Genomic DNA, 16,745 nt, shown 5'->3' on the forward strand with positions numbered 1-16,745 from the left:
CCATGTTGCTCGTGTGTGTTATCACACTTGCAGGTTCGTTGCAAACGACGTGACTAAAGAGATTTGCTTGTAAAAAAAAAAAAAAAAAAGACAATGTCCCAAAAAACTAAATTATTTTTGTCCAATTGTCAAAAAAAGAAGTTCGTGTGTCTGAATAATTAAAAACAACAGCGAAAAATATCATTTTTTTCCATCACTGATTTTGCGCATGAGGCATTTAAAATGGAAAAAAATGTTTTGTTTCAACAGTTGACGTTATGATTAAGCGGGTGTTTTATGACTTGATTTATAAACCACTTAGTGTTTATTGATTGTAACTTTATTATTTTCTGTCACGTTTGCTGTAGATTTAGACCTTGGGGGTTTCAAATGAATCAGACAGCGCGGTTATTTTTGAACGTGTCTTATAATAATGATGTCATATATTTTATTTGTAATACAGTTCACCTCTTAAAGAAAGCTCAATGTGCGAGATTGGAATTGAAAATAAAATGGATTATACAGTGTTATAAATATAAAAATTACATGCAGTTTCAACAACAATTCAATATCTGCCTTGGCTTGTTGATCCAATCAATAAAATATGTTGGTTTGTCCCAACAATCGAAAAAAAATTACTTTTCCACTGATAAAATATCTACTGATATAGATAGGCAATTATAGTATAATATTATAATATCCATGTATTTGTTTGAAATTACAAAAAAGTGTATATGTGCGTTTAAAACTTTGATATCGTTTCCGATTCAAACGTTCTGTCCACATTCGATTTTGAAATTCTTCCTTTATGATTTGTGCAAGGTGCTCATGAATGAAAGTATTGGGGGTTGTAGATGGGGTGCGACGGGAGGGGGGGGATTGTCTATGACGTCACGGTGGTCACGACTCGGCCTGCCCCTCCCACACCGTCCGCTCTGCTCTTATAACGGACCCGTCCCACCACAGAGGAGCTTTCCCTTCCCTTCACTTGACTCCACACTGGTCCACGGACCAACATGTACTGGGACTCCGCCATCAAGCCCGACACCAAAATAAAGGTATGACGTCATTTGCTATCACAAATGTTCTTTCAACGGCAAATAATGTGGATTATTACTTTTTTTAAATATATATATATATTTTTTAACTGATTTACGCTAGATGGAGGTGTGCCAGGGTGGCTTCTACATGGAGGACTTTAAGACCCAGGAGGTGCCGGCAGGGTTTGACTTCGCATCTTTCGGTGAGGGTTTTTTTTTTTTTTCATTATGCTTTTTGCGAGAGCTAATTTTGATGATGATGCTTTTCATTCGGATGATGATGATGAAGGGCCCTAGTTGTTTATGCAGCCGGCTTCCTGTGAGCCTTGAAGGACACAGGAAATAGTTTCCCAGTCGGCATCATCATCACATCTGTCAGAGCTTTTTGCAATGAGGCCTTGACACATGTGAGGGAGGGGGTGTTGGAGTGTATGTGTATATGTGAATGAGTGAATCAGGGTGCTCAAGTTAAAGATACCCTCCCCTGGCTAATCCTTTCCTCCAGACTTCCTTCTCCAACAGATTTAGAGTGCATGAACCCCCTCCCTCCATCACTACGCTGTCACACTCCCTCCGCTGGTGTTTCCTCCACGCTCTTCCTCCCCTGTTTCCCCATCCATTCAGCTGGGGGGGAAAAAAAAGTGCAGCCTTCGCTGATTGGATGGTAAACAAATGCCCCCACCCTCTTCAGTAATAAGTGTTTAGTCTAATTGCTAAAACAGCAGCTTTGGGCCCCTCGCCATGATGCTTGTATTGTTGTGTGCACTGGACAGTTGATTAGGTACAGTGTCATTTTGCTGCGGAACCTCAAAAATGGAACATGACTTCAGAGTTATACCCCCCCAGCCCCATAATAAGAAATAATATCAAGTGATTTAATTTGATTATTCAACTGTTTATGAACTGTATATGCTTACGTTTTGAGTCACATTAGGCTATTCTTACAAATGAGAAAAAAAAAGTTGAGTGAACTCAAAATTTCCACCCAACAAATTTGCATCACATTTTTAAGTCAACAAAATATTTCAGGTTTTGCTGTTGGGGATATTGCATTTCCTGCATTTTGAACAAAGAAATACGTTTTTACAGAACTATTTGTCCCTTGTATTGTATGAGAAGCGACTTAAAAGTAAAATCAAGTTTTAAAAAAATGATGCTGATTGAATTAGGGTGGCACGGTGAGCAACTGGTGAGCACATCCACCTCACATTACAGAGATCTAGGGTTCGATTCCGGGATCCAGCTTTCCTGTGTGTAGTTTGCATGTTCTCCCTGTGCCCGCGTGGGTTTTCTCCTGGTGTTCCGGTTTCCTCCCACAGTCCCAAAACATGCATGGCAGGTTAATGGAACACTCTAAATTGCCCCTAGGTGTGATTGTGAGCGTGACTGATTGTTTGTCTCAGTAATGGTCGTGCAAGTCTAACAAATATGTTGAATAAAAAAAATAAAACTGCAATGAAGTAAAAATACTGACAATGATGCCAGTTGAATGAATAAAAGCTTTATTAACTCCACAGGTCATGTTTTAAGCCACATTTCCGCCTCCTTGGTGGTCATGTAAATGTCTAAAAAAAATTAGGCCACTGCTTTAAAAGGTCACTAAATACAAGTAAAATAAAGTAAAAGTACTCTCATTGATTAATAAAATCTTAATTAAATATACAGGCCATGTGTTACGTCATACCATTTCCTGACAACCGTGCAAGTGTATAAAATAAGACCATCATTATGAAAACGGTAACAAAGTAAAATAAATACTTACAGTTACGCTGGTTGAATTAATAAAGTCTTTGTTCGTATAAATACAGGAATTAAAAGTAAAAATACAAAAACGCTCAGCCTTTGAAGAAAATCTATGGCTCGTTAGCCGGAAGTTGTTTTCAGAATAATACTACCATCTAGTGGCTATACATAGTTACTGCAAGTGTCATGTTTCGTGTCGTTTTATTGTCATCATCACACCCAATCAACCAACCATTTTGTGCGCTGTGTGTGTGTGTGTGTGTGTGTGTGTGTGTGTGTGTGTGTGTGTGTGTCCGTCCTGACATTAGGCCAGATGTAAACACCAAATTTTCTGGTTTTACCTGAACATTTTTGACATACATGTTTGGATTTTTGGACCACATTTATGCATTTTACCAAAATGTTTTTTTTTCTTTTTTTTTTTTTTTTGTCTGAGATTTATTTTTCTTTAATTTCAGTGGTGCTGTAAGATAAAAAAAATAAAGCGGAAAACCATTAGAAAAATTATAACAATATTTTCCTAATATGGACGTATGAATCTTACCTAACGTGTGTGTACATGTGTGCATGTAACCTCCAGACTACCCTGGTGAAGATGTGTCTTTTCTGTTAGACAGCAGCAAGGCATCCACGCAGCCGCCGCAGTATTCGCTTGACAACTGCTATGCAGAGCCGCCCAAAGGTCAGTAAGCAACATCGGACAGAATGTACAATTAATGATACACTCAAATTCATGTCATCTTTTTTTTTTTTTTTTTTTTTTGCAGTTAACTCAAGCGATATCGGCCTCTTCAACTTGGACTCATTCCAGGAGTTCAGCTGGTGGACTTCTTATCCACAAGGTGAGGTTTTGTTGAACCCTATCGGGCACAGCCGTTATTACAGTGGACAGCTTATCATGTTTATCAGGTTACAGGGTGCATGAAAGGCTTCAAATGAAGAAATTCATAAATAAACATTCATAATTTGATTTAACCCAACTCACGAAAGAAAAGAATACAATAAAAAAGTACATTATCTTTATTCGCCCCTCCCCACATTCAATAGTTTTTCCCAACAATAATAACTTCAAAAATAGAGTAATTTGTCACAACAGTGTTGATGATTTCCACCAATAAAAAGTAGGGCTGTTCAGATCAAGGTTTTATGCTTCCCATATCGAGACCTCAGTCGTCCATGACTTAGATTGGCTGATACCAATTCCAATATCGATCACATGTATTCGCTGCACATTTCCATTTTTCAATTTTAGAGATGCTCACTAGCCCGTGTGTAAATAGGATGGAGCCCTGATAGATAGCAGTACCATATTTTGTGCGGCTTTCAACGTTCTTAAGCTCGGTTTCCCTCCAGCAGACGGGTTGATGGTGGAGCAGCCCCAAGCGGGTGGCTACCAGGAGCCAGGAACCAACCAGAGCTACCAGAGCCTTTTGCCCGGGAGGGAACCGTTCACCCCAGCCGCGGAGGGCAACCACAGCCCTTTCCCAAGCGTAAAAAGCGACGCAGACTTGGGCTACCCCCATCACTCGGCCGACCTCTACCCGGATTCGGACAGCCAGAGGAGAGCCTTTTGGTCCGAATACTCCCCATCCGGTTTCGGGAACCCCCTGCCCCACCCGCCTACGTCTTCCATCTGCCCCGCCCCCACCAACGCTAGCCCACAGCCGTCAGACAACTACTACCCCCGCGCGCCCAAGCGCAAAAACCTCCAGCGGCCCGAGAGGGACAGTCAAATGGCCGCTATGTCCGCTTATCCGGGTTTGTATTGCTTTTGTTTTTCTAGAATGTTTGTTTTTTTGTTTTTTTTTTTAACAATTGTTTGAAGTGAATGCATAGCCGTGGTTGCCATGGCAACTACAACAGACATATTTTCACGTGTGTTTTGTCAGGTTCGGGCCCCATCCAGCTGTGGCAGTTTCTACTAGAGCTTCTTCTGGACTCGACCTGTCGCACCTTCATTTCCTGGACGGGGGACGGCTGGGAGTTTAAGATGTCCGACCCCACTGAAGTAAGATTTTTCACTCCTTCCTAACATCATATAGGGACGTCGTCTTTGCTTTGAAATTGTTTGACTCCAATTTTGTCTTGCCCTCCACAGGTAGCAAAGCGCTGGGGCCAGTGCAAGAACAAGCCCAAGATGAACTACGAGAAGCTGAGCCGGGGCCTTCGCTACTATTACCACAAGAACATCATCCACAAGACGGCAGGCAAGCGCTACGTCTACCGCTTTGTCTGCGACGTGCAGGGCATGTTGGGAAAGACGGCGCAGGAGGTGCTGAGCAGCCTGAACATTTTGCCTACCGCCAGCAGCACAGAGTCGTCCACGTCAGAGTTCAGCAGCGAGCGATGGGAGTAAAGAAAAAAAAAACAAACCTAATCAAAACGAAGTGCGATGGACCATGTGAGTAGTGTCATGTACACAATAAGTGACATTTCTGTCCAAATTCACCATGCGGTGAGCAGAATTTGTAGTGGAAGAATTGAATATGTCAAGCTCGGGGCGAAGGAGGCATTTCAAGCACTACAAAGAGGAAGGTGACGCCGCATCTCCAACAACGGTAATCAGCAAAGAGTATTAGCGCCACACTAAGAAGGCCAAGAAAAAAAAAAATTCTGATACTATGAGGTTGAAGTCATCGAAGTTCGGAACAGATATTACAAAGGACAATTCTTACATTTACGAGAAAAAGGTGCAGTTTTACACAAAGGTTGCCATTCGTGAGAAAAAGATGGACAATCTTACAAGAAAGAAAGATTGCCGGTGAAGTGGCCACAATGCAACAAAAATCTGCAATTTTATGAGCAAAAAAAAAAAAAAAGTAATTTTATGCAACTAAAATCATTTTCGGTCATTTTGTGAATGAAGTCATAATTCTTGCCAAATATTGCAATTATACTAGAAAAATACATTCGAGATATGACAAATGAAATTTGAATACACACATATAGACACACACACTCACACTCAGACCTTTTTTGGAAATAAACACAGTATTAAGGAGGGAAAATAAATGGTACAAATGGCCATTTTCTGAGAAGAGTCCCAATTACAAGATTTCTAAGATGGTATGAATAAAAGAAATGACCGTTTCTTTTGTTTCATTCCAACTTTTTTTTTTAATGTATGAGGCTAATACTGCAAAGGTTTTACTCTTGTTTCTGTTGACAAAATACTTGTAAATACTGTTGATACAGTGGAGTTTTGTGCATTTATTATATTTTTATATGTATACAGAACTCAGGTCTACCTCTGCTGTCGAATTACAATGAATAAACTCAACTAATTTCCACATGTGTCGTGCTGGTTTCCAGCCTGCGTGATGACTGGTTAATGACGAGACTTGGAATTTACAATGCGCATGCGTGAGAAAGAAGGCAGCCCCCTTCTGTTGGAAAAAGGCGGAAAAGAGTAAATGCAGTCTAGTGCTGGATCATACGATTTGGTTGTCCGGGTCGCGAGGTGACAAGGTCCACAGGTTCACCAGGTTCACACATTCGGACGCAAGGACTCAAGGACCTGGGTGACAGTCAGTCTATCATCAGAGATTTGAAACGCCTCCTTCCAAGGTGGGAGGTGGCGGGGGGAGGGGTTCCCGCCATTACGGAAAGGAAGCGTTTAATCCAGTATTTATGATTTAAAAAATAACGGTAAATCTTTGGCGGGCGGGTCAGACTACGGTCATTTATGAGTATGAGGGAAAAGTGATTAGATTGCACGACTCTCCGTGTTAACTGACAATATACATGGTACGATTGTGTTATGAAATATTCCGCGGTACATTTTCGTGGTCCAGTTCAAACATAGGCGGCACCGGGCGGGCGGTGCTGCGTTCAGAGTAACTCGAAAATATGTAAACCCCCAAGTTAATCGATTGCGCTTTGCTCAAAACTCAAGTATGTCAGGTCCATAAAGTCGTGAGTTTGAATAAATTACTCTGTAATTATGTGTGTGCACGCCTTATCTCGAGGTTCGTGATTTCGTAATAACCATTTCCGGGATCAAGTAAGGAAAGTGAAACTATCACAAGAAACCGCCCTGCGTCCTGGAGACCTCTTCTCTCTCGTGTTCCTTACCACATTCCCCGCTAAAAGATGCCTTCCAAAAAGATGTTGATCGCGGACGTGCTGGAGAACTTGTCCAAGAAGAACTTTGAAAAGTTCGGGATGGCTTTGATGGCCCGCGGCGGCGACCGAAAGGTTGCATTCAGCAAGGTGGAGGACAAGAACTTCATGGAGGTAACCAATGTGCTGGTGTCCACGTTCACCGAGGACGACGCTCCAGCCGTCACCTCTGAACTTCTGAAGTCCATCAAATGCTTCAACGAAGCCAAAGAGCTGGGTAAATGTGATGGTGTGTGTGTGTGTGTGTCGGTGCGCGCGCGCGTGTGTGTGTAAAGTTTAGTCGTGGTGTCAGATTTTGAACTTTTGGAAGAAATACCATAAAACAGTGAAGTATGGATGATACCTTTCGCAGATATTTTTCCCCAAGACATTGTCATTGTTTTTACCTAACGCTTTCACATTTTTTCGAATTGTATTTTTTTCCGAAAATGTTAGTAGTGGACTGAGATTTTTGTTCATTATCTTGTATTTTCAAAAATATTTTAAAAGCCGATACATTTTTATTTTTCATTGAATATTTTGAAATGTTGGTAACGTAGTTTGGAAGACTTACATTTTTGAATAGTTCATATTGTTTATTTTATTAGTTTTTTTATATTTCAATGTAATTTTCCATATACTGTATTACATATCCTATATTGTATATTTGTTTCATATTTTACTAGTCATGTAAGTGCAAATCTGACATATTTTGATCACGTTTTGGCAGATGAGCAGATGGCCGAACTGTTCCCAAAGTCATCTACGAGGAAAAGTAGGTGTTCGTCTTTTCTATTTCATTTCATTTCTTTTGTTTGCTCGACATTATTGATAGCAACACCCTTAATTAAGGCTGAAAATACTCAAATGGCACCGTACAAGCTACTAAACTTTAATTGTTATCTATTCAAGCACCAGCAGGAACAAATGCATCTTCAAATGGAGACAAAGCTGGATCTTCGAGTGACACGGCGTGCTCCAGCGGTAACTAGCCGGATGTCCACGTTATTTTTTTTATTTATTTTATACTCGCTCTATATTTGTTCCTACTTATTCTATATGCATGTCAATAAGTATATGTGTGCATATGTGTAGAGATAGATCGATAGACCTGTGCTTATATCACTATTATTTTCTCTATTATTTGTGCCTTTTCCCCAAATTGTGTATTTTTATCATATTATTTTCTGTACCGATTGTTTTGACAACTGTCCCTAATATTTTGTCCCTCAGAGGTGCACTTTGTGGATAAGCACCAACTGGAGCTGACAGAGCGTGTGTGCAACATTGATTCCATTCTGGATTTCCTGCTGAAGGAGAATGTCATCCAGGACGCGATCTATGAGAAAATTAGCTGTACGCCAGGCAACCAGGGCAAGACAAGGAACATCTACAAGCTAGCTCTCAAGTCCGGCATCGATGCCAAGAACATATTCTTAGAAAGCCTCAAGAAGTACGAGCCGTTCCTCGTGGCCGACCTCGAGCGCAAAGGGTAGATGTCTCATCACGACGTTAATTCTCTTGTCATAGTTTTCCTCTTTGGTGTAACCCTTCAGATAATTTCCATAATCCCAATCCAGTGTTGATTGTCTCCGCCCACGATTTGGGAGCAGGTCTGGATCAAGGTCCTCCATTTTTCACGCAATTAAGAGAAGCATCAAAACAAAGCCAAAAAAATAAAATGAGCAGCAATGTTGTTGGATGCACAGATTAGCGCTGGCCCTGTACACGATGTACCCACAAAGGCCCTGTAAAATTGCTGCATCCGACCCCTAAAAAAATCTTGGTTTTTACATGTCAGCGTGACATTTTGTAGCAATTTTATTTTATTCATTTTGTAACAAGTTTATTTTAAAATCACTTGAATCTTTTTTAAATTCGAAGAAAATGTGGGATTTTTTTAAATTGTCCATTTATTTCAATTTTTAGACCACTTAATTGTGTACATTTTTTTTCAAGACTTAATTAAACTTTTAAACATTTTAATCTTGTGTCATTTGGACTGTTGCCTTGACCAACGAAACGTGAGGATGGACTGCGGGATTCATCCTGGTCAACTTTGTGTTAACCTGACACTTGGTTTGTTGTTCATGTACTGTCGTGTGAATCTCCAGAAATATTATTGTCAGACTAACTTGTTTAGCATTTTCTTGTCAAGGCACTATAAGAATATTGCAAAATTTGCTAACAACAACATCCACTAAAAGTACATGTTTGAAACATCGAAGTTAGGGTGTCATCATTACGAAGTTTTTGTCGTTTGGGTTCCGGTTCGCAAGATGTCGCTGATGCACTTTCTCACCAACCGCCAGTGAAAAGCAAGCTTTCACGCAATTAAGAGAAGCATCAAAACAAAGCCAAAAAAATAAAATGAGCAGCAATGTTGTTGGATGCACAGATTAGCGCTGGCCCTGTACACGATGTACCCACAAAGGCCCTGTAAAATTGCTGCATCCGACCCCTAAAAAAATCTTGGTTTTTACATGTCAGCGTGACATTTTGTAGCAATTTTATTTTATTCATTTTGTAACAAGTTTATTTTAAAATCACTTGAATCTTTTTTAAATTCGAAGAAAATGTGGGATTTTTTTAAATTGTCCATTTATTTCAATTTTTAGACCACTTAATTGTGTACATTTTTTTTCAAGACTTAATTAAACTTTTAAACATTTTAATCTTGTGTCATTTGGACTGTTGCCTTGACCAACGAAACGTGAGGATGGACTGCGGGATTCATCCTGGTCAACTTTGTGTTAACCTGACACTTGGTTTGTTGTTCATGTACTGTCGTGTGAATCTCCAGAAATATTATTGTCAGACTAACTTGTTTAGCATTTTCTTGTCAAGGCACTATAAGAATATTGCAAAATTTGCTAACAACAACATCCACTAAAAGTACATGTTTGAAACATCGAAGTTAGGGTGTCATCATTACGAAGTTTTTGTCGTTTGGGTTCCGGTTCGCAAGATGTCGCTGATGCACTTTCTCACCAACCGCCAGTGAAAAGCAAGCAAACGAAGAAGACTCGGCAAAACGGAACAACCACAGCGACGAGCAGGTGACCTATTTTCGTTTCCTATTTGTAATTGAGTTTCTTTGTTTTTGTAGTTTGCGGGGAGCAAATTGACACGTTCGTGTGGGTATTTGCGTGGCAGCCAGGGTTCGCACAAAGCAGCCCGACGTCCGTACTGAAGGTTTTAGCTTACTTCTATCGCCACGGGCTGGGTAGCTTCTAGCTAATGGACGGTATGACATCCGGGAGTTTTATGACGTTGCCGATATACAGTTGCCTTAATTTATTACAAATGGAAAGAAAATGTTATTCAAATTAAATATGTCAGCACATTCTTTTAGAAATTGGATCATGCTAAAATACATTATTTAATTAAGCCCAAAGAGAATGAAATAAACTTTGCAACGTATTAGTTATTTACTCTTAAATTTCGTAAATGAGAGGCGATTTAATTCACGTTCTTTGTTTGTCAACTAAACAAAATAAAAGCCGTGATCCAAGACATGTTTTTTTCTTGTCACGTAAAAATCCTGTAAATTTTTTTCAGATATTCCCATGGGCGCATCAGATAATGTTTATTGTAGCCTCATATTCCTATTCCAGTGGTCATCTCTATGATTCATCTTTAACTTGGCGTTAATTAACCCTTAACAGGTATGTTAGCGTCTGTTAATGTGGCGACCGTCATATAGGTTCTAAGTGCTGGATCACGTCTTTCAGCAAGTGGTTGGGATACCCCTTTCGAAAGCTTAATTTTTAGGGATGCCTTAAGGAATTACTGTATTTATGAATGATGGCTGCTTGGTTTTGAAGTTTTTGTTCAGAAAAGAAATTGTATATTTACGATTTTAGATTGTATTACATAAACAATTGTAAACATTTCTCAGGGTGGGCCACATTCTGATTGTTTTATTTGCTCATTCCAGGAGTGCGATGAGAAATGAGTTCCCATCTCCTGGTGTCCAGCAACTCCTCCCGTCATGCATCCCTCCTGCTGCTTTGTTCTGGCGGGTTCTGCTGGCTCCGGACCTTGAGCGGCAAACCTCACATCAGCGGCAGTCTTATTAGAGAGAGCTACCGGCTGCTGCAGCTGCCCGAAAACGAGTCCATCAGCCCCGAGCGGGTGAAGGTGTCCTACCTGCGCCTGGCCAAGCTCTACCACCCGGACTCTGGCTCGCCCACTGCTGATACCGCTCTTTTTACCCGGGTGGAGGAGGCCTACCGATGCGTGCTGGCACACTGCAGTGAGGCCCGGTCTCGGGATAGAATGCCGGACGAGGATGAGGACAAGGACCCAGCTGCAGGTGTGGCCCCTCAGCATAGACACTACCTCAGCTACGAGGGCGTGGGTTCAGGCACCCCGAGCCAGCGCGAGCGCCAGTACCGCCACTTCCGTGCCGACAGGGCCGCCGAGCAAGTTCTGGACTACCGGCAGAGGGAGCAGGAGAGGGCGGCAGCGTCTGAGGGGGCGCTAGTGGAGCGGGACATGCGGCGGCGCAGCAGGAATATCAAAATCACACAAGCGGTGGAGCGGCTGGTGGAGGACCTAATCCAGGAGTCCATGGCCCGTGGCGACTTCCGCAACCTGAGTGGTGCCGGAAAGCCGCTCAACAAGTTCCAACACAACCCCTACGCCGACCCCATGACGCACAACCTCAATCGCATCCTCATGGACAATGGCTACCAGCCACCCTGGGTGCTCACTCAGCGCGACATCCGCGAGACCGCCGATCGCATCAGGCGAGAGCTGCTGGATGGTCGCGCCGGGCTGGGCGAACCCCTCGGCCCGACGGAGCGCCTCCGCTGGGAGGAGCTGTGCGCCCATGCCGAAGAAGAGCTGGCGAAACTCAACAAGAAGGTGGACAGCTACAACCTGATTGTTCCCATGCTCCAGATGCAAATGGTGCACTTCAACTTGGCGCGGGAGGTCCGGCGTGCGGAAGAGGTGGCCGGATGCCGCCGACTTGAGCAGCGACAGAAGAGGAAAGAGGAGAGGAAAAGGGTCAATGCCGCCCATGTCGCTGCCAAGTCTGCAGACGCAAAGCGAGGACTGGTTTCGTGGATGCAAAGTTGGCTCAAATGAATGACAGGAAACTTCATTTCATTTTCATCCATTTGTCACTTTAATCTTTGACTTGATTGAACAACGTTTTAAACAATGTTCGACTGTCTAACCTTAAATGATAGCTGAAACAGACCATTTGCGACCTGGACTCTGACATCGAAGAAGATTTCAGGTGGTACTGTTGGAACGAATTTTAATTTGTCCAGTTATTTCCAACCATCATAATGGAAACTGGCAGTGGGCAAGTACTGTTACTAGGTATCATTATTGGGCTCATACAGCCTTATTTTAAGGTATCTGATACTCATGGGAGCTGCCGATGCCAGCCACTGATACTTAAGACAATTTTTTTTTTTTTTTTTTAATCAGAAGTTGTGTAAGTCCTTCTTAGCAGTAGTTGGCGCGATACTGCGACGTTTGCTACATCGGCGAACCATCATCTGCGGAAGAGAGAAAGGTCTTTGTTCACAGTTTTTTGTGTTAAATTTTATATTTCAAAAGACGCCACTCGATATTAGTGAGTACTCAAACAGTACTGATAACGGTCTGGAAAAAAATAGTGGTACTGAACATGCTGCCCATACCCCCCCCCCCAAAAAAAATAAAAAATTCAAGGCAGTCACTTCCTCATGTTGCAGGTGCATGTCTATGTTTCACGAGCTTTCCTGCTCTGTCGCCGGGTTACTGATGATCACCGACGATGACACCTCAACGACCTGCCGAGCCCGAGTCACGGCAGCCGTGGACGGCGTCCGCTTCTGGCTCCAGTCTCGGGCGATGTACTGCTGGTACGGGTCCTGGGAGCCCTCTAGCTTCCTGGAACGGATGAACCTGAACATGACCGCGAAGGAGAAGAAGCTGAACATGGCGAGCACCAGAAGGATGTAGAAGACTCCTTGGGATGCGGCGGAGGTTTTGGTGTGGTTCAGTGGCGGTTTAGCAGTGGTTGCGTTGAGACAGTGATGCAGCAAGGACAGAAGCAGGGAAGTCAGTTCAGTGCCGTTGATGTGAGACATGGCCGCCTCCTGCTGGACGCCCCGTTAACTGCAAGGTGAGCACGATACAGGACAGCGGTCTTAACACTTAACAGCCATAACACTTTTGAGTGTTATGCTCCCTTGGAAACACGGTTTTGGCAAGAACAGGACTTTTTTTTTTGAATACATGTTTAAAAACTCAACTACCTTCCTTGTGTTTAGAGCCATGTTAACAAAAGTCAGTTCGTTACATGACAAAGTTCCAATAAATCACTGATCAGAAAACAAACACGTTTTACCTTTCTGCATGGCATATTGTCTGAATTTTATTGTGAATGTATTGAGAATTCTTGCTGCTCAGAAGGAAAAACTTACCTGTCTGATGACTTTGGTTGTCCGAGCTCGATGGACCAAACTCATTTTTTTACCTCCACATCGCCCCCCCAAAAAATAATCATCATAATCTAACCGCTGGGTCCTAAAACACCTCCAGTACCTCGCTGTCATCACTTTTAATGAAAGCATTTTTAACTTCATTTCACTCCAGTAAATATGTGAGGACACCGTGATGCAAATTATACCTACGTTTCGACACCCCTAACCCCCGTATTATTAAGACCAAATGACAGTGTGAAATGACAGCTCATTGGCAGAATAATGCTTTCACTGTGTTACTGTGACCTCCACATGTCCTTGAACGCAACTTTTGCAGTCCACTACAGTATGTACCTGTATGACGAATGAGATACATATTGTACATCCATCAGAATAATTACTTTGATAATTTTTATACATTACATATATATAAAACAAATACAAAAAATTACAAAAAATATTTGTAACGGAAACACAATTTTACATACTACCCAATGTGTTTTTGAAAATATAATTTATTTGATTATTTAGCTTCCTCCAACTTGATGCCATCACAGTCCAGGAGTCTGCAACACAAACAAAACCCCACTTTGTAAGCATGCTACATGTCACAGTGCTTTTCTTTTGTTGTTTTTCTGCATGTTAACAAGGGCGGCCCGGTAGACCAGTGATTGGCGAGTCGACCTCACAGTGCAGAGGTACTGGGTTCAATTCCAGCTCCGGCCTCCCTGTGTGGAGTTTGCATGTTCTCCCCGGACCTGCGCAGGTTTTCTCCAGGTACTCCGGTTTCCTCCCACATTCCAAAAACATGCATGGCAGGCTGAAAGAATTATTCAACGTACTCCTTGGGAGCCTTAAGAGCTCTGCGAGCCTCGCGGGCGTCCATGTCGTCGGACACCTTCTTGTAGCAGTAGACCACCACCACGATGAGCCACAACTGCAGAAACACTATCAGCACGTACATGACCATCTCCGACACCACCGCCGCCAGCTCCCGCTTGGCTTCAAAACAGATCACAAAAATCAAAACAAAACACACACACACAACCTCAAAACATAGCATCTCATTCTCCGAAAATTTCACATCAATCCGGAAACATTACAATTTATGCTCATAAGATCACGATTTGTCCTTGTATGATTCCATTTTGTCCTTGTGTAATCTTATGTTATATTGTAGAAAGGGTTCTGTCAGTCGTCATCTGTACCTGTGGGTAAAAACAGGCCACGCTCAGCTTTTTTACGATTTTGTCCTTGTATGATTCCATTTTGTCCTACTGTCATCTTATGTTATATTATTAATTATTATCATTTGATGTTTGAGCATCATATTGTTTCATGTTAAGGTTATCTAAATTGCATTCTGTGGTGTAATAATTGCTGAGACATGTTTTTATGTTGATAGCTTTCTGATTGGCTGAAGAAAAGGAAAGCAGGAAGTGATTCCGTTGCCGAAAAGTGTGTTTTCGATCGTGCTGCGAAGCAGACGTTTTGAAATAAAACTGCAATTTACACTTGAATGCTGACAGTTTATTTTCATAAAATTAATTGCCCCCCAAAATTCCAACCGTTCTCTGGAAAATTCCAACTTCATTATTCTTTACATGTTCTCGGGAATTGTGATTTCTTCTCACAATATTTTCCCAAACAACTTGTTCAAGTTAAATCACAACTCATTTTCAGAAAATTTTAACTAAGCTAGCCAGATTTTGACCTGTTCTCCCAAAATGGTGACCTTCTTGTGACAAATCTTGTTCTTGCAGTATTCCGACTGACTCGTACTCACCGGCGTGAACCACGCTGAGCTCCACCTCCTTCTCCACGCTGACTTGGTGCCGGAAGCCCGCCAGCAGGAGCGTTCGGTTGAAGATGCAGCGATATGTGCCGGCGTCCCCGTAGCTGACGTTGCGCACGGCGACGGTGCCGGCCTGGATGTCCTCGCCCCGTGTGCCCAGCCAGTCCAAACGTCCCCTGAAGGCATCGTCCATCACGTCGGCGCTCGGATGCTCGTAGTGGAAGATCTGAGGGGAAAAGCCAGGATGCGTTTTGCCTTAAATACACATGCAAGTCTCGTTGTTTTATTTATCTATATTTTTTAAGTTTACTTTGACACAACACATCAACTCTGGGTCGAGCTTCATAAGATTTGGGTCACGATATGCCAAATTGCTGCTTGTTGTGACGGGAGTCAAGTCTAGATCCCCGACACCATAAAGCACTCGTATTTCAAATTTTTTGCATGCAAGTCAAAGCGAAACAATTCTTCAAACGACCGCGCTTATCTCAAAAAAAAAAGAATGTCACGGTACGTTCAGTTCCGCATAAAGGAAATTGTCAGCTGTGATCTCACGTGCGTGAAGTTTTCCTCTCCTTGAGGTCTGAAATGCCAGTCGACGGTGGTGATGGCCGACACTTCCCCTCGTTTCTTGCAGGAAATGCAGCCCAGCACGAAGGGCTCGCCCTGCACGGCCTCTGTCAGCGAGTCCACCTCAGAGCAGCCCCCCAGACACTCGCGCACTACACGGATTGACAGGGCAACGAAAAGATATTGTGGTACCGAATATTTTTCATCACTTATCAACAGTATACATTTTACTGTAAAAAAATAACAAATCCATCCATCCATTCTCTGTCACAGGTGTGCTGCAGGCTCTCCCAGCTGACTGAGAGGGGGGTACGCCCTGAACTGGTCGACAGCCAATCACAGGGCACATACAGACAACCAACCATCCACTGTCACATTCACACCTACGGACAGTTTAAGAGTCTTCAATTAGCCTTCCAAGCATGTTTTTGGAATGCACGAGGAAACCGCAAAAGGCCACTAGGTAACAGTGTCGCTCTGCTTCCGATTCCCTTTTCACCACCTCTTGTCGGGCATCTGACGAGACGGGTGCGCAGTTTTACTTTATTTCAATTTTACCTTCACTTGGTTGACCTATAACTTCTATTTAAATGTCATTTGGCATTAATTCCTGTGTGTGTGTGGGGGGGGGGGGTCAAAATATCCCTTTTGAGTGATTTTTGGACTCACCAAGCAGACTGACGACAATGACAAGAGGCCACTGGACTTTTCTGGGAGCCATTGACCAAAATCCACCCGCGCAAATCATCCAGCCTCCATGAAGTCCTCAGTTTATGTGAAAAACAAGTCCCCAAATATGGCAGCGAAAACACAAAGTTGTTTCGCGAGTGGTTTGTCGTCTCCCTGGGTACCCGCTGCTCCGACTTTAAGAAGGTTATATTTAGAGGGTGTCAACAATCCCGAAAGCCAGCTGGGAACTTGAGATGACGAGACACCCATACGAGATCCCCGATGGCTCGAGAACGCTTGTCTCAGCAGACATACTGTAGATGGGTGGATGGATGGCCTTCAATTGTGTCACTGTGCACCTACTTACTGGGATATTTTGGACTTTTCCCTTGATATCACATGCTGTAGAATAATGTC

At 42.7% G+C, this 16,745-nt stretch overlaps 5 protein-coding genes across 12 annotated transcripts; 3 read left to right on the forward strand and 2 right to left on the reverse strand.

Moving 5' to 3' along the window:
• Nucleotides 1-783: 783 nt before the first annotated feature.
• Nucleotides 784-6,052, forward strand: etsrp (ETS1-related protein). Of its 3 annotated transcripts, none has more exons than XM_019863878.1 (7): nt 784-1,037; nt 1,141-1,222; nt 3,343-3,444; nt 3,530-3,604; nt 4,116-4,520; nt 4,652-4,770; nt 4,861-6,052. In XM_019863878.1, exons 1-7 carry the CDS (start codon nt 996-998, stop codon nt 5,116-5,118), a joined length of 1,083 nt encoding a protein of 360 aa, XP_019719437.1. In that variant the 5' UTR covers nt 784-995; the 3' UTR covers nt 5,119-6,052. The 3 variants fall into 3 exon arrangements, with proteins under 3 accessions (XP_019719437.1, XP_019719438.1, XP_019719439.1); XM_019863879.1 differs by having other exon boundaries at nt 4,119-4,520; XM_019863880.1 differs by having other exon boundaries at nt 785-1,037; nt 3,376-3,444.
• Nucleotides 6,053-6,504: 452 nt separating this feature from the next.
• pycard (PYD and CARD domain containing) lies at nt 6,505-8,455 on the forward strand. Of its 2 annotated transcripts, XM_019863881.1 has the most exons (4): nt 6,516-7,101; nt 7,594-7,638; nt 7,776-7,847; nt 8,097-8,455. In XM_019863881.1, exons 1-4 carry the CDS (start codon nt 6,855-6,857, stop codon nt 8,357-8,359), a joined length of 627 nt encoding a protein of 208 aa, XP_019719440.1. In that variant the 5' UTR covers nt 6,516-6,854; the 3' UTR covers nt 8,360-8,455. The 2 variants fall into 2 exon arrangements, with proteins under 2 accessions (XP_019719441.1, XP_019719440.1); XM_019863882.1 differs by lacking the exon at nt 7,776-7,847 and having other exon boundaries at nt 6,505-7,101.
• Nucleotides 8,456-9,479: 1,024 nt separating this feature from the next.
• On the forward strand, nt 9,480-12,523 carry dnajc28 (DnaJ (Hsp40) homolog, subfamily C, member 28). Of its 3 annotated transcripts, none has more exons than XM_019863820.1 (2): nt 9,480-9,946; nt 10,804-12,523. In XM_019863820.1, exon 2 carries the CDS (start codon nt 10,818-10,820, stop codon nt 11,958-11,960), a length of 1,143 nt encoding a protein of 380 aa, XP_019719379.1. In that variant the 5' UTR covers nt 9,480-9,946; nt 10,804-10,817; the 3' UTR covers nt 11,961-12,523. The 3 variants fall into 3 exon arrangements, with proteins under 3 accessions (XP_019719379.1, XP_019719381.1, XP_019719380.1); XM_019863822.1 differs by having other exon boundaries at nt 9,480-9,922; XM_019863821.1 differs by having other exon boundaries at nt 9,480-10,000; nt 10,804-12,491.
• On the reverse strand, nt 12,285-13,668 carry LOC109512232 (potassium voltage-gated channel subfamily E member 1-like). Its single transcript, XM_019863827.1, has 2 exons — nt 13,295-13,668; nt 12,285-12,986 (listed from the first exon to the last, which is right to left on the reverse strand). The coding sequence occupies exon 2, from the start codon at nt 12,956-12,958 to the stop codon at nt 12,596-12,598; it is 363 nt and encodes a 120-aa protein (XP_019719386.1). The 5' UTR covers nt 12,959-12,986; nt 13,295-13,668; the 3' UTR covers nt 12,285-12,595.
• A 113-nt stretch (nt 13,669-13,781) lies between these two features.
• LOC109512231 (sodium channel subunit beta-1) lies at nt 13,782-16,669 on the reverse strand. 3 transcript variants are annotated; one of them, XM_019863824.1, is made up of 5 exons: nt 16,329-16,669; nt 15,645-15,811; nt 15,081-15,315; nt 14,137-14,296; nt 13,782-13,860 (listed from the first exon to the last, which is right to left on the reverse strand). In XM_019863824.1, the coding sequence occupies exons 1-5, from the start codon at nt 16,405-16,407 to the stop codon at nt 13,818-13,820; spliced, it is 684 nt and encodes a 227-aa protein (XP_019719383.1). In that variant the 5' UTR covers nt 16,408-16,669; the 3' UTR covers nt 13,782-13,817. The 3 variants fall into 3 exon arrangements, with proteins under 3 accessions (XP_019719383.1, XP_019719385.1, XP_019719384.1); XM_019863826.1 differs by having other exon boundaries at nt 14,137-14,231; nt 16,329-16,668; XM_019863825.1 differs by lacking the exon at nt 13,782-13,860 and having other exon boundaries at nt 14,039-14,231; nt 16,329-16,666.
• Between the last annotated feature and the right edge of the window lie 76 nt (nt 16,670-16,745).

The sequence above is a fragment of the Hippocampus comes genome, unplaced genomic scaffold, assembly GCF_001891065.2.
Source record: "Hippocampus comes isolate QL1 unplaced genomic scaffold, H_comes_QL1_v1.1 scaffold249, whole genome shotgun sequence".
NCBI lineage: Eukaryota > Metazoa > Chordata > Actinopteri > Syngnathiformes > Syngnathidae > Hippocampus > Hippocampus comes.